The sequence below is a fragment of the Diadema antillarum genome, unplaced genomic scaffold (genome assembly GCF_040938485.1).
Source record: "Diadema antillarum isolate AM-2024a unplaced genomic scaffold, OU_Dant_1.0 seq00000326_RagTag, whole genome shotgun sequence".
In the NCBI taxonomy this organism is placed as follows: Eukaryota; Metazoa; Echinodermata; class Echinoidea; order Diadematoida; family Diadematidae; genus Diadema; species Diadema antillarum.
In genome coordinates, this window is record NW_027271344.1 from 1,907,163 (window position 1) to 1,929,620 (window position 22,458).

Below are 22,458 nucleotides of genomic sequence, written 5' to 3' on the forward strand. Positions count from 1 at the left end.
CAAAAATATAAACAAATGTTCATTGTCCAGTAGATGGAAGAAGATCTTGCATGAAATATGGATTTTAAGTGTAAGCATTTCAAATAAAATGAAGTAATGGATGGTACGTAATGTGTCTTCATCACTTGTTCTGAACAACTGATTTCATCTATAGAATAATACAAGATCTCTACAAGATAAATCACCATACAACGCTGGATTAATTAACAGAAACAGTGATCATGACTGGCAATAGGATAAATCAATATTACAGCAATGTAGCTTTGACCATTAAAATATTTTGACAAGAACACATAATTGTTCCATACATTTTTGATGAATAATGAAGACATACTGACTAGACCCACAGTAATTCTGTGAAGAGATTCCACTCTCCACTGTCATATCACATATGCAAAGAAACAATGTTATTCCCTGACCACATTCCTCTGCAAAAAAGTACTCAACAAGGCTTAAAATCCCCATTAAATGAATTTATATGCTCCTCCATTTCTCTGCCTATGTGGAACTGATATCTGTCCTATTCTGAATTGTCTTATTTCTGCCCACTTCTTTTCTTCTATTGTTGACCATCAGAGTGTAGATTCTGGACAGTCAAATCATACTATCATGAAAAAGCCAGGAAAAGGAGTGACCAAAAAAGCATGTGTGTAGATTGCAATATAGAAATAATATTCACAGATGTACTGTAAAACATGATATATTCGCGGCATGAATTTTTCACGAATTGGAGCCGACGGCCTTTTTTGCGGCATGAAATTTTCGCGAACTGCCACTGCCATTCAACGCATACAGTGTAGACAAGAACTTTCGCGTGCATTTTAATTTCGCGAATCTTGGCGCTTGCGAAATTCGCGAAATTAAAATGCACACGAAAATTCCTCGTTTTACAGTATATGTGTATGGATGTGTGTGTGTTTATCCCTTGAGCCAAGACAGACAAATTTATTTTTTCTTGTGACAGTTGGAAGGTACAAGTTTGTATACTGGTGGCAAATTGTGGATACCTGACACAGATCTGAAAATGATCAAGTAACATGTCATGTGCACCAAGGCTATCTTTTCTAAATGACAAATTTATTGAATGCCCTTTTGAGGTTTACTTATAGTTTCACAAAATTTAAACACATATTCTAGGTCCCTACTGGTACTATCAAAGCCTTTAACTCACACCAGTTGGCCAATTATTTGGTAATATTTGTCTCAGGAAGTTGCTGGCTACAGGGGCTAAATTATCTGAACCCATTTCCAAACTAGACCCTTATATACATATCAATGCTACTGTTGTGGGACTTCAAGTCACTGTGCTGTCACTACGACAACCGTATTGTCCAGTCCTGGCCTATGTTGACTCCTGGCTTGCGTATTGTCAACACCTGCCGATTGTGTGAGGTAGTGAAAGATAACTGGGTAGTGGCTGAAAGGAGAAACAGAGAAATGAAAGAAAGAAAACAATAATAATAATAATAATACAATACATTTATAAGGCGCTTCATACTGATGTTTCTAAGCGCACAGTTTACCGGTAAAATTAATATTGAGACCAAAATGACACAAAAAATACCAAAATACAAATACAAAAAACATAATGCCTCCGGCACCACTTCGTGGCGGAGGCATAAAAATGTATGTTGAGTGTCTACACTAGTATCCAAATGTAGAGAGATACATGTATCATGACAGCACTAGCCGGAAAGAGCAAAGCATCCAAAAAGATCTCCTCTCTATTCACATGTTAAACTTTATCCAGTTCTTGTACCTATGGGAAAAAGAATTGTGAAACATCTCACATTTCTTTCACTATAAAATGAAAGAAGAAATATTTTGACATTCACCAAAGAAAAGTGCACTGGAAGCAACAGTTTAAACAAAATTTTTTTAAAACAAAGTTAAAATTTAGGTCCCCAGAGAACTTATAAATCTTTAAATCCCGATTTATATCTTTTTTTAATCCGGATGGAATCCCATTTTCTTTGCTCATTTTTCCACTAATAAATTATATATCTTTACATGCTTTACTTGTTTGGCTAATGAAATTTCAATATAGTGAAAGAAGACTGCAGGTCCCGAGGACTTCATTCTAATTTGAGTTGCCTGTATTTATTTACTTTTTTGGGGGGAGGGGAGGGGAGAGAGGGGAGATGTTTACAATTAAGAAACCATGACATTTCCTCAAATGCCTCTCCAAATTGAATCCCAGAAAGTCAAAACTACAAAAATGTTTGTGATGTGCTTACAGTTTTCAAACGGTTGTAGTATCATCACTTTGCTCTCTACAGCATACAAAGGATGGTGAATATTAGCCTACCAATCAACTTTCCACCTTATGATCATTCACTGAGAATTAATTGGACATAAGAAAAGGGTTGGATAAAAAAAATAACCCAACAAAGAAACACTTTCAACTTTTTGACATGCAGCAATGACATAATGATACTCACTTTGGCTGATTAGTTCAACTTTTTGTGGCACTGATTTTATTCCTATGATGACAACACGCTCAAGCCACGATTTGGTTGTGAAGCTTCCTCCAGACACGGCCCTGCACGAGAGAAAAGTCACAAGAAACTTGAATATTCACCCCATGAATTAATTCTTACAGCAGGTGCAGCAACTGAATAACAAAACCATAAGGACACTAACGGTCCCTCAATCTTCTGTAACACCTGAGCAGAGTTTGGTTGCAAGCAATTCGCAAAAATGTATCATCTTACTTCTTTTTTTTAAATCCTGCCACATATTTGAAAGCATAAGGCATTAAGAAAGGAGCTCCAAAGCATCAGAGCAGTAAATTCTTAAAGCGCTTCATGACAAAACTTGAGATCAGAAACTGGCGTGTACCAATGACTTCCACTATTTGGTGAATATAGAAATAAGATTACTCACCTCGACTGTAGCCTGTTGGAGCTAAATTCAAATTCCCGGTAGATGAACTTTTGTTCTTTGTAATCAAAGCTGTGGCCATCATCAATGTAGAGATCTCCCTTAGCTGTGCCCTGGATCAAACAATGAGATAACAGCAATGACATTTAGGTGGTAAAGAGCTATGTAATTGAAATCTAACATTAGACTGCTTGTCTTTGGGTGTGATCTTCATTACTGAGCATGTTGGGTCTTGGTGTGGCATTGATAGAAGGCACTGAGCAATGACTACTTACTGCAAAGATACCACTACCTTTTGAAAACAATGGCACAGGCCATGCACTAGACTGATGCAGTCCTACCAGCACACTGTCCTTCAAAAGTACAATTTATGAAAGAATTGGTACTGTTTGTATCATACTTGTCTTATCATTTGCATCACTTCCTTCATCCACACTGTTGTTCGAGTCACATCACAAGGCACTATAGTACACCGTCATCTACACTGTCAAATGGTGGATGGTGAAACAAACTTGGTTAACTTACGTCCCTGCCCAAGGCAATGGTAAGAGTGTAGGGGTCATCCACAGTGAGGGTGGAGCAGCGGCGAACTCGCTCCTTGCGAGGAATGATAGAACCCCCTCGCTGGAAGACTGGAATCTAAAGGGTAAACACAATACATGTATCTAAAAGAGGTAAGCACGAAAGAGACATTCATGTATCATCTACTAGAACCCAAATCAATGGCACAAGTGATTCATTCCTTCATTTCACTCCTGATAACATGCAGCACAAACAAACAAACAAACAAACAAACAAAACAAAACAAAAACAAACAAATATTATCATTAAAGTATACACAAGCATCTTTTCCAGGCATGCAACAGTACCCATTACAATCAAAGGGTAAATGTTTTGACATCAGGGAAATGGATTTTAGTCATGACAATGGCAGAATACAGTTTTTTTGCTATGTACTGTCAAGCAATCAAAACTGACAAATGACATGGGTATATCCCAGTGATTTCAACATGAAAATCTGACACAATTTTGGAAGGACGCTTAACATCAAATCAACAAGCCTGGTTGGGAAAATTCTCTGTTAGTGAACATGCATTCATGAAGTTTTGCCTCATTCATAAGTTCTGATTCAAAACATCTTTTTTGCAGCACTGTGGTAACATTGACACACTCGTGTAAAAGATAGAAGGTTGAAAACCCTGAGAAATTCCAAATCATAACAATGCATCCACATAGCACATAAACCGAATCATACCTTATCTAAATCGGCAGCCAAATTGTGGGTAGCTGGGCCTTGGTATGTGAAATAAGTGTCCACATCATACCATGGCTGGAAGAGGATAAAACAGATATGTGAGTCGTATTGAGTAACTTCATCATCACAATCACCGGCAGCATGACATACAAAAACATAGTAAAATGATGCTCTGAAGTACATGTAGATATATAATGTTATCAACAATAGCTGCCATGATGAAAATTTGGTGCAACAAAACTGACTGCACCATTCATTATAAACACAGATACAAACTTGTTATCATTCATGGGAATTGCCATATCACAGGCAAAAATCACTGTCTTAGGAATCAAAATTACCTGAACTTTCTCAGTTTTCATTTCATATACAAGGAATTCAAGTTGCCATGGCAACTTTCCTCGTAAATTATGACACATTGTCACACTTTGTCCCATCAGTCATCAAGACTACTTGTGTAGAAAAAAAAAAGTTGTTGTGCATGAAAAGTGTCAATTCTAGCACAGTTGGTTGTAAATATAACAATATCATTTAACTCGCACATATGAGCAAAATTTTTGTGTTTCTGAAAGTGGACAAGTAAGTGGGCCAAACAAACACTCACATCTGCTCCAGGGAAGTACACTGTGGCTGTCCGCAATCCCCTCTCGGTCACCGGACTGACCAGTAAGGCATCACCTGGTGCAAAATTCAAAATACACTCATTAGCTCTCAGGTGACAACACATCTCAATGCTACTTTTTGGCCAACTGCTAACCATGACCCCCCAATCTACATTCTCCACCTTGTGGCAGTCATCACACCACTCTCTTTAAGGCTTTAATATCTGGCTATATTTCAGCAAGTATTCAGCATTGCTAGGAACAAATATATCTGTCACTGCTCATTCTCTCTCAATATAAGCAACCAGAAGTGTTCTTCCATTACACAATGTTTTCTTTAGAGCTTATCAGCAACAACAGACATGGAACAGCACATTCATGTTATCATCCATCATGGCAGTGTTAATAAATGCTGTACACAGTGATGAAAACTAACCAAACATCACTCACCAAGCATGTATTGGTCCTCCATGGTGAAAGTGTCGACATCTGCAGGGAATTCCATCCACATGGGCCTGAAAATGAATATAACGTAACTTGTTAAGCCCTGTGAAGACTCATCTTGAATATTCACTGCTCTGTTCTTCTAAAAAGATATTTCTCTCTTAGAATCTCCTTTCATGTTTCCACTTTACAATAACATTTTACTGTAGATATACCATCCTTATGTTGTCGCCCTTCATCCTAATTTCTCCCTCCTTTGGATGAAGAAAAACCATACTAAATTTGGTACAAACAACCAATTAGGCAGCTCTGCATGAGAAATCAAAAAGAGTAAGAAGATATTTTGTGGGTATCGGTATAACAATACAGTGAACATTATGCTGGTATTACAATAGGGTGAACATCACTCACCTCATGACAGGCAGGCCAGTCTTGGAGGAGTTGAAGAAGAGAGTATACCAGAAGGGGAGAAGGGCATATCTGGCTCGGATAGCACTACGGATGATGTTCTTGTTTTCCTCCTGTAGGAGCCACGGCTCGCGGCGCTTTGTGTCGATGTGAGCATGGGCACGGAAGAACGGCTGATAGGCTCCGGCCTGGGGTAAAACACAGTGCAGTTTTCCTCTCGGTTGATTATAGGAGAGTGACATGTCTGATGGAGTGTTTGGTGATGTACATACAGGTGACCAAAGACAAATATCTCTGTCTTTGGAAAACATCAACTCTGTTATCTCCAAAAATAATGGAAATCTTGGTCTTTGCACAATTTTTGGTCAAAACTTTACCCTAACCCTCATGAATTTCATAACATTATTTCAATCAAAATACATTCACAAGACTGTAAGATTAAGAAGAAATATCACAACATATTGGATGAAGTAGATTCCTGATCCTTATGTAGAATCTCAAGCATGGCTGTGTGTCAAGATGCTATGCTGTACAGCTTTTAATTGGTTCTTTGAGCACACAGTCAATAGTGACGATAGACAATAAACACATTATGCACAATCGTATTGACAACAATAGGGACCTTTCAAATTACTTTGGTGCTTTGTGACTTCAAATCATGAAATTGATTAGTCTTCTGTGTAAAATACAACACTAATTGTACTATCACTGTCATGCTAGCAAACACGCGTTTGGTTTTGATTAAAATGTGGGAGAAAATATGTAATGAGATGTTTATGCCTTAAAAAAATAAAAAATAAAATCACATGTACTGGTTGGTATCACATTAGCATGGAGTCAAACAAGCATAACAAACACCAAACCCCAATGTGGGGGCTCTGCAATTTACAAGTCTTCATGATTGTACTGTGTTATGGACAGAAAATTACTCCTGCCAAAGATGTGGCACAGAGTGTACAAAAGAGTCATATGTTCATAAAAGCAGCAAACTGATGTATTTTCAAAAGTGTTCTGGCAGCACAAAGCTTTCTTGGTATGATTATTTCATTTCTGTGAGCCACAGTGGATGATGGTGGAATAGAGATAGGCTAGTTTCCACCATGTTTTCCTTTTGCTGTGGTGACATCACTCTAGCATGGATATCCCCCTTCCTTGGCCACTGGCACAGACCAAGCAAGGTCTACAGGCATGCAGGTTACCAGACACAGTAATGACATACACATTTGTAAAAGAATACTTTTCAATGCTGTAAATTCTAGCAATCTTCACCCAATTAAACCAAGCAGTATCATTTGTGTTGCAGACAGTTTAAATTGCACAAAGAATGGGGCAATTCTTCATTATGTAATTTTCTAAAAATCTACCAGACCAAGTACTGAGCAATTTGAACTGTGGTGTGGATGAAATAGACCTACAGAAAACTGTTCATTATGTTCCTATTGCAGTTTAGAGTAATTTCATCACACGTTTGCGACACCTAGTGAGCAATGGCACAGGTTTATTATTGATACACTGCCGCATCTGCAAAAGAAATCCACAAGTAGCACTCCAAGCAAAGAGGGTGGCATCTGCTTTACTTTTTTGCTTAATTTCATGCTATATGTAAGAGCTAATAACAGTATTTGCAAACGGTCCTAGCTGACGCACCTGGTACCACCTTGTCAACAGTTCTTCATCAGGGTTCTTGAAGAAACCACCAACATCAGCTGAAACACAAATCAATATGGTATACAGAATGATGAATTTTGTTACACATAAATTTCCATGGCAACCACATGAAAATTTGACCATTTCCATCCACAGCTAAGTCTATGGATTGTTACAAAGGATGTTTTGTTTTTCCTGGCATATGAATGTGCTTGTTCATTTGTTTGTCTGTTTGAAACGTTATTTACAAAGTTATGAAAGGATTTTGATGAAATTTTCAGGATAAGTCTGCTTTGGTAATGAAGTTTAATATGATGACTGCAAAGGCAGAAATGTTTGCACAAGTAATATTTTTTGAACTCAGCTGGGTAAGATAAATTTTGCATGTTTTAATTTTGTGGGTGGTCACAACAATTGAGCAAGTACCTCTAACAACTCACTGTTGCCAAGGCAATTAACAGCTTTGGCACCACATACTACAGTAAAAGGTAACTAATCTGCATTACGATAGTAAATTCACTCGCCCTACAGGATAAGTGAGATGAAAACTACAAATAATGTAACAGTTACATATACCTACCTTGAGATCACAGATAAAGAATAACCTGACATGATGTAACATGAACACAATTGACAAGCTTTTATTTCAGCACTAGTTAAAATTATGTGAAATGCACCAAATTTCCACTTTTAACCCTAAAAAGACTGGGGGGGGGGGCCTAAAAGGCCCCCCCCCCTCGACATTTCGCGCGATTACTCTGCAACACGCAATGCTCTCGCCGCGATGCTCTATGACTTTTTTCTTTCAAGTTTCCCGCACATTTTGACACCAAATTTGTGACGCCCGGGGGTACGATTCTGAAGTTACATAACATTTTGTACATGCATGTGAGGCCGAAAATGGCTCAAAAATGTGATTTTGTGTACAAAGTCAATGCAAATTGAGTTTTTTCACATGGTTCATATAAATATGCTTATTTTTACTCTCAATGGCTAAAATCAATTTGTTTTAGGAGTATCATGCTTCAAAAAGTGTCTGCCACAAATTTTGTTAAAAAAACAACAAAAACAAAAGGTAAAAAAACAAAGAAATACATAAGAAATTCATGAAACAATAAAATAAATAAGAAATTAATTTTGATACCGAATTTTTTTTCAAGTGCATTTGCTAAGAATGCCACAAAGAATAATTAGACCAAAATTAGACTTTTGGAGCTTTATTTACTGATTTAGATCAAAGAGTCTGATTTCTCGCATAAATTAGCATAATTAATCAAAATAAAATAAAAGAAGACTATTTTGGAAAATGTGAATATACTATCTTGTAGATTACATCGCACACTACCATTGTGCAAATTTTCGCGGCGATCGCGCGATCCACGGCCGAAATCTTAAGGGGGGGCCCTTTAGGCCCCCCCCCCCAGTCTTTCGAGCTACCAAAATAGCCCAGTCTTTTTAGGGTTAAAGTATGCAAAAATAAATACATTGCAAGAGTCCCAGTTTTCACATGAAAGATTTGATTGCTAATTACTCCATAGCAGAATTGCTATAATGTTGAATTTGACACAGGTTAAATGAATGATAATTTCATGTATGATAAATTCATGAAGAATACTCATGATTGCAAATTCTAAATCCCTAAATCACCACTCAGTCAGCGAAACGTACCTCCTGCAAATGGAATGCCTGCGAGTCCAATGCTGAGAATCATGGGATTGCTTGCCTTCAGATGACCCCATTCGGCAGCGTTGTCTCCCGTCCAAATTGCACCTGTTGCCACAAGCAGATTGAAAAGCAATAACTTTGAAGCTCTACCATTTGAAAAGAAATATTTCTGACACTCTATCACTTGACAGGGTACCTAAACCAGGAAACATGGTTCAATATGATATGTCAAGGTGAACAAACGCTCTTTTTGAATTTGAGATACAGGATTGTTGTGTACAAATATGATGAGTTTAAATCTGGAATGATATGAGTCAAGTGAAGAAATTGTGACAATACTTGGTGATATTTGATGTTATGAGATTATGCGGCATTCATTACCACCTAGCACATAATTTCTGACTAATTTCCGACTAATGGAGCCCATATTCCCTTTCAAATTATCTCAAGAAGCACTGTCAGGGGATGTTGGTAATGCTTTTTGTCACTTTATCCTCTCTGTACAAACACACACAAACAACAAATTAAAGTTGCCTATACTTTTGCAGTCTATCCCACACACTTTCATCTATTCAAGCATTTATTCTGCATACAGGAAGTAAAGTCGTGTTTGAAGTAGTCTTGATATTCGTGGATGGCTGTAAACACTTTACCGTATCGCTGTGTTCCTGCGTAGAAAGCCCTGGTGAGAATGAATGGCCTCTCGGTGCCACCAGACCGCTTGATCTGACCCTCAGTATTGGCCATGTGCTGTGTACCGAACAGATGGTATTGAGGATTAAATGTTGGGAAAAAAATGGACATCAACTTGACCTTGATATAGACATAAGCATAATGACTAGCTATACAGCATTCAGTTTACATGATTATTCCGATACACTTATAGTTTCCATCACCACAATTAACTTTAAAACTAAAAGATTAATCACTGCATCTCACAAGGATAAAAAACCTGGCTCTCACCATGAGGCTGTCTAAGATAGTGTGTCTCACTCAAGCTCTTTACTTGAGACGGGTTGAATCAATTTGAATCTTGATTTGATTTGATTTGATTTATTCATTCTCCGTATGGCAACATTTACATTTTTTTTTTCAACATAATCAAACATAATGATATACAAATATGAAACTCATTATAGCTAGTTTCAACAATTTCAACAATTTTGATTACAAATGCATTTAAGACAACATTACAATACATGTGTTACGAATTACCATACAGTAATTCGTACCATACAGATACCATGCTATCTTCTTCACCTATTATCCACAACTGATATCAATGTCATTCATTACTCATAGGATTTTCCTTTTTTGTTATTTGATCTCACACACTCAAGGGATTCACACTCTACAGACTCTCAGAATACGACTGATGGACACTTACTGTATGCTATCAATAAAGATATTGATGGCAAGTTTGCGGTAAGCAGTGGTAACGCTAGACACTAAACATGATTTGCTGTACTATCAAGCAGTATTACATGAAGGTACTTCATTTACACAGCAAGGCTTGAGGTACTGAAACACTCAAGAATGTTTTACAAACTTGCATTCAAAGAAATTATTTTAATAAGAACTCACAATATCAAAGGAAATCTAAATCAAATCACACGAGAGGCAACTCACAAAATATAATCCATAGAGGTTGTGAACATCACGATGTTCCCAGCCGTTGGCATGCAGGGAGTCTTTGTGCATGGTGACCTCCGGGCCATTGAACACCGATGGCTCATTCATGTCATTCCAGTTGAAGAGGTTGGGACGGCTGCCAGCGTAAATCTGGTGGCTGAGCTTGTCTGCCCACCAGTCACGCACATCCTTGCGGGTGAAGTCAGGGTAGCTTGATGACCCTACGGCAGTCCAGTCAAAAATGACAATTTAAAACTAGAGCTTTGTTTTCCTCTAGAAGTAAATATATTACATACACAATGCAGATTCAGTCGGAAATTGCAAACAAAGTTCTGTACTCTTGTGACTCCAGAGTATCATTGCCACTGAATTTGAAACATCAGTAAAAGACTTTGATACATACAGTAGCTGATCCCAGGGACCCCTGACACAGGAATAATGAAATATTGCCTCTGGCACCCTCAAGACACAAAAAGACATTCTTCTTCTCAAGTTTTTCCTTTCCATTCCTTCAGACAGATACATGGGTAGACCCATTGATTCTGAAGGTCTTCTTTTCAAATTGATGATCCAGGTTCATTTCAACTGAGGCTTGCTTCCACTGTTCATGTGTGACATTGTACCATTGGGGTCAAGAGATACAGACAGGGGGTAGATCTCCCTTTCTGTAGCAACAAAAAGTCTTTCCCCCAGTAATGGCTGCATTCATTTTAGCATGACTATCCCCCTCCCTTGGCCACTGAAAAGACCAAGCAAGGTCTACAGGCATGCATTAGAAAGGTTTACTACAAGAATGAGCACTGTCTACTGTACGTTCACAACTCTGTGTGCATGGTTAGCTGACGAGTGGTACATTTTCTGCTACGAGTTGGAATACAATTTTAAGATTGTTGATTGAAGTTCTGGCATAGTGATATATTTCCTGATTGCCCTAGCATGACTTTCACAGATTTATGTCATATATATTAAAGGTCCAGTTTACCTTTGGAATCAGTTATTTCAAAAATGTTCAAGGTATCACATTTGATTCATATGTGTAGGTCTGTTGTGTCATAAAACATCCTACCATATAAAATGTTTGCAATAAAGCCTAAAATATAAGGAGATATCAATGTTTTTCTCAATAAACCGTAACTGTATACGCTTTAGTCTGGAACCATTTTTATTATAACTATTGTTTATATTTTGTGTATTTAACAACATTTGACATCGATTATACGGATTCAAATTTTTACAGTGGTTGTTTCTATCCCTAACTCACATTTTAGAACAATTTAAAGCACTACTGCTGGGTTTTTGTTTCATCTGCAAATGGTAAATTATGCCTTTAAGAGATACTATGCATAGGCATAGAAGGTGGATTTGTTCCTGTGACTTTAAGAAGTGATGCTCAAAGTGATAGGAAAAAACTTGGTACGGTAACTGAAATCAAAGCCTGATCAATGTGCATCCACACAACTAATTTGTTCTACATTCTGATTTTGATGAGTAACAAAAACAAAACAAACAAAAACAAAACAAAACAAAAAACCAGAGAGAGAGAATATTCACATGAATTACACATCTTGAAAGTTTTTAATGCCCTACATGTACATACAACACACAATCAACCAATCTTAGCCAGATATATAGGGTTCAACATAGGCTTTATGTAATGTCTCATGTTTTTGATCTGTTTGTAAAACTGCCTGCATCTTCTCAAGTTGAGATTTTATCAAAGACAACTATCACCTTCTTGCATCACTCTCCACAATACCAATGGGAACTTCCACCACACTCTAGTGATAACTTGAAAAGTACAAGGTCAACAGCTTCTAACATTAGTTTGCTGTATAACCGAGCACAATATAAAAGGAACAAGACTCCACGGTTTTGCTGAGAGCATTTTTTGAGTGACGAGTTTCACCGTACCTGGCCAACACCAGCCTTCAAATTCGCTGCCGTCATTCTTCTGCACAAAGTAGCCATTGTTCTTTCCCTCGCTGTACATGAAGTAGTTGTTATCCCTGTGCACATGTGGATCCACTATGGTTACCATCTGTCATAGTAAACATAGAGAAACATGAATATGGATGGTGGCACATTAAAACAACTTTTCAAAAGAGAAAAACGATGTTAGACAGCTACATGCATTAGATGACAATACTAAAGATATATCATAAATTAAAGTGAGGCCGAGTAGTACCCCGAGTCCGAGTTAGCCTGACCCGATCGGGTAAGTTTTGAATTGCGAACATTTTTGATTAATATTTCACATTTTTGTCGTTACCCAACAAATATCTTGTTATTACAGCGTCATTCTACACATTTCTTAGGCATACGTGTACATTTTGGAGCGAAATTTGACAATTTTGCAGGCGTACCAGAACTATGTTTTGCCTTTAATGGTATCACAATCCATTGCACACTTCTCACTTTGGGGCAGGTAAGGTGGTGTACTTTATAATCTTCTTTATATTGAATCACTAAATAGTCCTGGCCTGCTTATCACATAGCACTCTATGTTTGCTCATTATTCTGTGAAGTCTCAGCAGGTGATATGTCTTTTTGTAATGTATTACACTGCACCTTGAGTGGTAAATGCATCACAGCATGTTTGCAGCAGTAATGCTCAATGTAAACTTAGACTCTTTTTCTCGCAAAGGGAATGGGATGACAAACCAAGCAGGTGAGGGGGGGACTTAGGTTAGGTAATTCACTACAAGGCAGTGTGATTTGCCATTACTCAACCGATAGGCAATTTCTTCTGTGACATGTTGATATGATGTTATGCCGATACCGAATGCAACTTCTCAGAATATTCTGACAGAACTTGAAGAGAGAGCTGTAATTAACACATCCTTGTCTGAACCTTTACAACTTGCTCTTGGGCAATGCTCTCATTGTTCCTCAGGACAATGCTAAATGTTCTGTGGGAAAACATTTGGCCTCTACTGACACATACAGTTGTGCAGATACAGCGGGCCCTAAAATGTGTATCAGTAATAATGATTTACTCTCAAGTTATTCCTTCTTCTTGATTTATTTATTTTTTTTTTTTTTTTTTTTTGGGGGGGGGGGGGGGGAGGAGGGGAAAACTAAAACTGACCTTTCTTCCTTTGGCTCCCAGGTGGTCCAGCATTCGCCCTGGGTCTGGGAACTTGTGGGTATCCCAGGTGAAGTACCTGATGATTATTTTGGGAGGGAAGAAGAGCAAATCATTAACATCTATGTCCACAGCACTCACCAGAAGATGCTCCTATTTGTTTACATTGAATGGCTTTATTGGACCTCAAATTAAATAACATACATATTGTGGTTATTAAGGAGAATTATAAAAAAAAAAAAATCCTTGCGGTAAATTTTACAGGAAAAGCACTTCTATGACATCAATCTATCTACTAGACAATCATATCACATTATGAAGTTCATCACCGAACTTTCAACTCAGATAATTGCTGGCCTATTATTAGTAGCAATGCCCATGCCACAGGAGTGATGATGTGGCACTGCTCACCATGATTAAAGGTCAGATTACTATATCAACACAGAGGTGCTATTTTTCAATTTCTGTTTGTTTGGAATTCACTGTGCAAAGAAAGAGTATGAAATCTATCACTGCCATAACCACTCAAGACAAAATGCATTTCCCCTCACCACCGGACTGGCTGTTTAGATAGAATGACTGTACCAACCTCTTGCCATCAGTGTGCTCAATATCCAGCCAGATAACATCACATGGAATGTCGTGTGCATCGAAGTTGGCATCAACTCTGTAAAGATGATGAAACACAGATCATTGAAAGCAATCCCATGCTTTTCATAGATAGCAATAATCATCAATGCCTGTTCAAAGCAAGTGTACCTTGGATAGTCCTTTAGGCTCTCATACTTCATAAGATCAGTCAATGCAATGTGACTCTATTTGGCTTATTTTTGTTTAAAGGGAAGGTAAACCCAAAGAGCAATGTGGATTGAGTGAAAGCAGCAACATTAGTAGAACACATCAGTGAAAGTTTGAGGAAAATCGGACAATCGATGCAAAAGTTATGAATTTTTAAAGTTTTGGTATTGGAACCGCTGGATGAGGAGACTACTAGAGGTTATGACGTACGAGAGGACAACAATACAAAGAAAATATAAAGGAAATTCAACAAAATTTCATTTTTCTAGCATTATGAAAGAGCACTTGACTAACTGCTTTCAGAAAGCAGGGGGAATAATTGTTACCCTTAATATATGTTAGTATCAAGTTGACGGACTTTGTAATTTTCATGAAAAACGGATTTTTGTAGAATTTTCTTTATATTTTCTTTGTATTGTTGTCCACTCATACGTCATAACTTCTAGTAGTCTCCTCATCCAGCTGTTCCAATACCAAAAGTTTAAAAATTCATAACTTTTGCATCGATTGTCCGATTTTCTTCAAACTTTCACTGATGCGTTCTACTAATGTTGCTGCTTTCACTCAATCCACATTGCTTTTAGGGTTTATCTTCCCTTTAAATGGTCAATACATAACATCTTGAAACATTGATATGCTTCTACATTTTATAGATAGGACACAACTAATCATTTGTACAACATATCACTCTGATATACTGACAATCCACTCAAAATATATGTATCAACAATTTACAGATAATAATACAATAATACAGCTTTAGAGACTCTCATTCTTTATTAACAGTCATTTATGTCTTATGTGTTCATATAACTAATGACAGGGACAGACATGAAGGTATATTATACCTTCCATACATCACAATCACAGAACCTTGAGTCAAATGTAAGTCATTCTTTAAGAGAGCATACTTACTGCTTGACATCCTCCTCATCATTGTAGTTCCAGCGGCACTGGTGGTAGGCTATGGAGAACAGCTGATGTTGGAGGGAGAGAATAAAGTTTACAAGATTTGACTAATTTAGCACAAGTTCAAATTCAATCAATTCAAGTTCAATCATATTCATCTTGTCCCTTGAGGAAAGACACCACAATTTCGTGAGCGACAGCAGAAAGTCTCAACAAAGACTGTAAAAGTGGAAATTTTCGTGCATTTCGTGCAACCAGAAACTAGCAAGAAAATAATGCACACTTTCACAAATATTTTTGCTTGCTATATGTTTCACTGGTGCATGTCTTCACTGCGCGGAATTAAAAACATGCGTAACCAACCAACATGTACAATACCTCTGAATACTAGTGCTAATCATTGTCATCTTTCATGCTATCTTGAATACCACACTAAAAGCATATATTCACTCATTTCTCTTTTGCAAAAAAGTAATGCTGCCTCACATCACACCTCACTACTAATAACATTTCACAAGCACTATGCGTTCCCCTTGTGACTTTCATTCGTTTCTTCATTTTTGTGTAAGCATGTTACATTTTGTGGATTGAAACTAATATTTCTAGCTGAATTGGCATCAAATTGCCCACATCCATTTTCAGTACAATGTAAAATAAAGAGGGACCTTCCTGAACTCTAAGAAAGACAAAATGAGTGATAGGAAGGCAAAGAATACTCACAGGAGGGAGGTAGGGCTTGCCAGTGAGAGAAGTGTACTGAGACATGACATCCATGGCAGAGGGTCCAAAGATGAGGAATGTATCAATGATACCAGACTCAGAGTACCAGTGTGTGTCTACCTGGGGCACATCACTCTCCCCCTTCACATAGTCCAGCATGCGACCAAACATCGACTACGGAAAAGAATAGTAAGAAAAAAATGCCCAGAATACACAAGCTTTGCATTAATTCTTCAACACAAATTCAGACAATTAAATTCAACCCACATCACACACATTCTATTAATTACCTTGTACGTATCACAGACAAGGAAGGCTGAAATTCCAATTCCATTATCAAGACTTTCAGTGCACTTACATTAAGATGCTGAAGAATATCAATTTTGATCTGCCCAAGAAATATTACAAATTACCTTCATATGCTTTAACATTTGTCTTAATAAAACTGCACAAGTTTTAACCTGCAATACTTGTTCAAGAAGGCAGATGATTTAATGTGTGTTATATATGGTAATGTGTTGAATACCCTATATGTGGACCTCATAAAATAGTAAAAGGAGACAGGGATAAAAATACTACATCATATTCAGTTGTTGATTACTATTGCTCAACGCTAAATCAAAGGAATTTATTGACTGGAACTCCACACAAAAATTGAAGTGGGAAACACACTCAATTTAACTAAATTCATTTCAAATCATTGGCAAGAATACACACACAAAAAAAGAGCAAAACTCTGTTAAATCTATCAAATCATCATGCCATAAGTATTGTAGTCATTACTATCCACACAGAAAGTGCTCCCTTTGTTCAACACTGTATTTTGTACAGTTCCAATGTCAGCTATAACCATTGCCTATCACTGTTGACAATGTTTATGCACGACATTGACTACTGCAAAGGAGGTAGGAACTTTATCATGCACACCAACCCTGTCAGCTGTGTTTGATGAGATATCAATCCACGTCTCTGCAGCATTCAGCCAGAACAGACCAACTGTTCGCTCTTTGCTGTAATAAGAGGAATTAATCACAAACAAGTGTAAGTATTAAACCCAATATTCAATATGCTTTCTTTCTGTTCATTATTAGGATTTTAGAGATTTTATATCTTCCCCTATTAAACTTTAAACAACTGATTCCTTCCCACCCCCCCCCACCCCTATTGAAGAAATGTACACACCTCTGTGTGTATGTTTCTGAATGAGTGTGTTTCTGTGTGCCCGTATCCATGTATGAGGGCTGAATGCAGACAAATGTTTTTCTCTGCCTGGTTCATATCACTGTACTCTGCATTAGTCAAATCTCCGTCAAAAGGTGTAAAATGCATCCTTCAGTGATAAGAGGCTGACAGTTCTAGAACATTATGGTTATTATTACAAGCATCAAAATCAAGATTCCGACTGAAGAATTTTTGTTGTGAATGTTTACATTGTTCCAAGCAATCTGTAATGATCCATCCACACGAAACCACTAAAAAGTACTAGATAACATTTGGAATCATCATTCATGATGTGAAAAGTTATCTAAGACATACATGTACACTTACACATATATATGTAAGAATTAGTTTAACAGCAATATTGATCGCAAATCTTGAATCACATTTCACTTGCCTCTACAGGATTTGCAACTGAACTCCTCTAGCATAGAGATTCCACTTTGACTATCTCTCTTCGACCCATTTGTGTTGTGCAAAGCCACACAAGTACCTATAGCCACTTTTAAGTTTCTCTTTGCAAATACTTTCATTAAACCAATAGGAATATCATTACATGGATATCATTACATGGTTACTTGAAATAATAGAAACACTTTATAATATCAACACTTGTAATGTGTCAGTATCTATCATGAATAGATGCTCATGGCACAGAAAAAGGCATATAGAAAATATGAAGAGATACATTGTCAGCAGCACTCTATAAAAATGATGATAAAGAAGTAATAGTAACACTCACTTGTGGGCCAGCATTAGCGGAACAGAACCGTAGAGAGCCATACGCTTGTCAAGCTCATACTCAAAGACATCCAGATTGTACAGGCGGTATGGGTCAGATCCCCTGCAGGTTAAGAGATTGAACAGATTGAAGTCAAGTCTTAAACATTTTCAGTCCGTACCATGTCAAACTCCTTATATCAATGATGACTTTCTCATCTTTGAACACTGACACACATACAGCGTGTTGTACCTAAAATGACCGTAATGATCACAAAGTTGGTGACTAGCAGCCATAAACTGTTCCAGATAGTTGAAAAATATCCTGAAATTGAAATGGTGAGATACAGATCCCTGCCCTACCCTGCTACCCCCTCCCCCCCCAAAAAAAAAAAAAAAAAATCACAAGTCTTTTTCAGTCTAGAAATTGTACAAGAAAGAGCCCTCAACAACAACACTAATTATGAGAGTCAACTCACTTGTAACATTGGTAGGTACAAAAAACATAGTTTGCATAGAGAATTTATAAGACATCACTGACAGACAAAAGCCTTACCCTGTTGTTTTGAGAGCTAGGGTATCAGCATGCTCTGGAATTCCATAGACATGCTCAAATCCGGGAAATGAGAAATCCATTCCGACAGACGTTGGACCTGGTTGAAATAAAGGAAAGAAAATACGCCAATCAGACAATACAATAAAATTCTTATGATCACTTCATACACCATCAACCTCCTCCTCCTCCTCCCCCCCCCACAAAAAAAACAACAACTAACAACCCTCAAACAAGCAAACAAACCAACCAAATCAGAAAACTAGTTGCAACAATGGGGTTCAAATATATCCAATGAGAATTGACATCCAAACTACTTTTTATATCAATTGTAAAGAGGGACAACAACCAAATGATAACTTCCCCGTCAAGAATCTGACTGTGCCTTAAAGAATGTAACATCAATATTAATTAAGTGTACTCATGATGGTGATAGAACTTACAACATTTTTTGAAGTGGTAAAATGGACCCTGTGAGCATTCCACATTAAGGGGACCGACCATTACACTTGGCATGAACTGACCCATTTTCAAGAATACATCATTCTGGTGACATTTCAAATTTCCTCAAAAACATGTAAATATCTTGTGACTTTGCACTCTGCCAAATTGGTGCAAAAACAAGACCATGCAAATGTTTTGCAGAATGGAAACTTTTGAGAATTTCATATTGTGCTAAACTACTGTGAAATAAGAGCACACACACATTTTGCCAAGTGATCAGTTTTGTAAATTTTGCACCTTGTCAAACTGGTACAAAAATAAGAGCAAATGATTATTTTGCAGTGTGGATATTTCAAAGAATTTCATATTCTGCTTTCCAAGCATAAAATACAATAGGCAAGTATTTTACAGCATGGAATCTTTATTGGTGAACATTTGTTTTCTGTTAAAATAATGTGCAAATAGGAACATATGAATATTTTGCAGTGTGAACACTTGCGCTCATTTTGCACTCTGCTAAACTAGCTCAAATATAAGAACATGCATATACATGTATTCTGTGGGTGTAAATTTTCACCAATTATGCACTCTGGTAAACTACCTTGGTGGCAGAAAAATAAAAACACACAAGTATTTAAGGGAGATATTGAAAAATATAGAGGAATACTCTCATCCCACAAATCAAACGAGTGTGAATCTCACTGAAATTGGCTCAGAGCAAAGTTACCACTTTCACAGATCACAATGCCGCATGTGACATTCACCTGCCAGCATCAATCACACTTGCTCCTACAGCATATCCTATCATTCCGACAGGAGTAGTGAGAAACCATTGGCATGGAAAGGGGGAGGGGCATGCTCACCATTAGGTTTCCTGTCTGTGTGTGACTTGAATGTCTCCTCCCACATATCAGGCTCCTCCACCTCTTCCTCCTCCTCCTGTTTCAGTTCTTCACCAGCCTGCTCTCCCTCCCCTTCTTCATTCCCCTCTCCTTCCTCTCCCTGATTCAGGGGGATAATTTTTGTGTCATTTCAAGGTTAGAATGCCACACTCTACTCTACACCAAGTGAGTGCAAAACGGTAATATATTTCTTTTTCCAACAAACTGGCTTCTGGTATGTGATCTTGAGGTTGTATTGAAATCCTCAAAGCTTGGAAAATAAAGAGTGAGACAAAAGAGCTTCTTAGCAAAATGTACAGGCTCAACTCTCCTCATTCTCAACACATTCTGGTAAATATCACATTGCACACATTGCATATTAATAACAGGCCCAAAAAAGCCCCCAAACAAAGACACTAAGAATGTGCAGAGAGTGAAATGACCACCTACAAGATTAATGTCATTATTTTTCGCATATTTTTGTATCACTTCAAAAATTCACATTTCTTATACTGCCAAGTGCAAATTACACAGTAGAAAACCTAAACCCAACAAAACCAAACAAAACAAATAAACCAAAAAACAAATAAACTTTGTGACATAGTAGAGAAAACACTAAAGAAAAGACAAGCCAGAAATCACAGATGAAATAAACATTTATATTTTGTTTCTTTACATGCCAATCTTGGACATATGTAACTGAGTGGTGTTACATTTTTCAATTGTCTGCAATTTTTACTACCAGAAGCATGCCTAATTTGAAGTCAAAATGTTGCATCAGATTTTTTGTATATTGCTGGGAAGTCAGCAGGTTCTTGAGTAAGTTATATACAACTCTATATAATAGTGGAATTTGATGACAATCAAAGCTAGATAAGTAAACATTCTTTCCGCTTTCAATTTGAATAGTACTCACAAGCTTCGTTTCATTTGGAGTTTGCTATCGAAAATGGACTGGCTGGATTTCCCACTATTAGCCTATGCTATAGCTATTATTTTGCTTCATAGCTAAGCATGCATGACTACACAGGTGCTAATGCTGACAGTTATATTTACCCACCACCCAGATCAGTTGAACAAGTTCAGATACAAGTAAAAAGACAAACAATATGCTTATAGAGAGTAAAAACAGCATCCCTTATTTCTGCTCTACATCTCTCTAGTTCATCTTTGAGAAGACACACAAGAATGACAAAGTGCAGGCTGTGCTGTCAAAGTCTGTGCTCTGTTTTAACACACATGAAACCTTTTTGCTCTACGACTAATAAATGCATGCACACACGTGTTTGCCAGTGCAAACGCAAACACGGCAGGATAAAGTGGAATCCTGTTGACACTAAAAAATAAAAAATTAAAAAAAAATTTTAAAAATCCAGGATTATGGCACACAGAGCTCAGTTAGGTGGGGTCACAGACCATCCATAATTGATATGCATAAATACTGGACACTGATGGAATTGCAACCTGCTCTATACAGACATATACATGTATTACATACAGGGCAAACATGCTTCAAGTATTCACCACCGTACATATAGTAACGCCACTACTGAAAGAACAGTTTCAGTGCAAAAAGGGTGTTGTGGGGGGGGGGGGGGGAGAGACAAAAGAAAGAATGAAAAAAAAAAAAAAAAAACTCACCTGCTTGTCCTCCCCTTCCTCGGATCTGAAACCAACCAAATCAAGAATGGCATCTTTAGCTAGGTCAAGGAGGCCTGGCCCTTCTTCAGGCTGCTGCCCAACACTGGCGATCAAGGTGCGTTCATTAGGCGAGACAACAGTAATCTGTTAGATGCTGAGCTCATAACCGCCACACGGATATTGCACGGATATCTCTTGCGAATTTGCCATGTAGCAGCACATGTGCCAAAATAAATGCATGGCTTGCATGATGAATACAGCACACGTTGCTAAGCTATTACCTAAGGGTAAATTCTGCGATGATGAGCAGGTATGATTTGATCAGACATTGAAACACAATGTATTTACTCGGGACAAAACAGAAAAATTTAAGTGTGGGTCTAATTTTCACAAATTTGCTTAAACATATTCACTTTCAAAAGTGACTGTAATAACAGTGAAGAATAGCAAATCTGCTATAATATAATGTTTCTGTGTGGCATGCTGAAGAAGGACCGAGTGGATTGTTATGAGCTCTTGACTGGCTTCAAACAGATTACCTCTGCCCAAGCTTAATGTTTTATGATAAAAACATGCAAGATATTAGCCACACTAGAATTTTCAAACGCAAAATGTTAGCACAGATTATTGAATGAAATTCCATATGCTCTGCTGCATTACATATACAACCAGCGTGTGTAAACTGGAAATCACAAAAACATTTGAACAACTCAATGTATGAAATCAATGAAGTACATACACTGCAACACAGGGAAATTATTACATAATGATGAATACATGCGCTTTTGTTACAACTTTCAATGTTTGGACAGAATAATGAAGAAGATAATAGAACAATAAAACATTGCATGCATTGAAAGGCTACAAATTCATACCTTCTAACAAAATATGAAAACAAACAAGCAAACAAAGAAAAAAAAATTGATCAAAAACAAGTCACAATGGTGACCTTT

The 22,458-nt window shown here is 37.4% G+C and overlaps 1 protein-coding gene across 1 annotated transcript in view; it reads right to left on the reverse strand.

Moving 5' to 3' along the window:
• Positions 1-860: 860 nt before the first annotated feature.
• The window catches only part of LOC139730690 (neutral alpha-glucosidase AB-like), a 30,045-nt gene continuing 8,447 nt past the window's right edge, over positions 861-22,458 (reverse strand). The window contains exons 5-26 of the mRNA XM_071641557.1: positions 21,502-21,608; positions 19,847-19,972; positions 18,543-18,639; positions 18,009-18,110; positions 16,980-17,058; positions 16,049-16,222; positions 15,335-15,396; positions 14,211-14,288; positions 13,625-13,700; positions 12,448-12,574; positions 10,534-10,757; positions 9,558-9,654; positions 8,908-9,009; positions 7,240-7,298; positions 5,596-5,780; positions 5,191-5,255; positions 4,743-4,816; positions 4,139-4,213; positions 3,409-3,522; positions 2,887-2,996; positions 2,442-2,542; positions 861-1,417 (exon numbers count right to left, since the gene is read on the reverse strand). Coding sequence (XP_071497658.1) covers positions 1,314-1,417; positions 2,442-2,542; positions 2,887-2,996; positions 3,409-3,522; positions 4,139-4,213; positions 4,743-4,816; positions 5,191-5,255; positions 5,596-5,780; positions 7,240-7,298; positions 8,908-9,009; positions 9,558-9,654; positions 10,534-10,757; positions 12,448-12,574; positions 13,625-13,700; positions 14,211-14,288; positions 15,335-15,396; positions 16,049-16,222; positions 16,980-17,058; positions 18,009-18,110; positions 18,543-18,639; positions 19,847-19,972; positions 21,502-21,608 — 2,338 coding nt within the window. The 3' untranslated portion in view covers positions 861-1,313. The remainder of the gene's footprint in view (positions 1,418-2,441; positions 2,543-2,886; positions 2,997-3,408; positions 3,523-4,138; positions 4,214-4,742; positions 4,817-5,190; positions 5,256-5,595; positions 5,781-7,239; positions 7,299-8,907; positions 9,010-9,557; positions 9,655-10,533; positions 10,758-12,447; positions 12,575-13,624; positions 13,701-14,210; positions 14,289-15,334; positions 15,397-16,048; positions 16,223-16,979; positions 17,059-18,008; positions 18,111-18,542; positions 18,640-19,846; positions 19,973-21,501; positions 21,609-22,458) is intronic.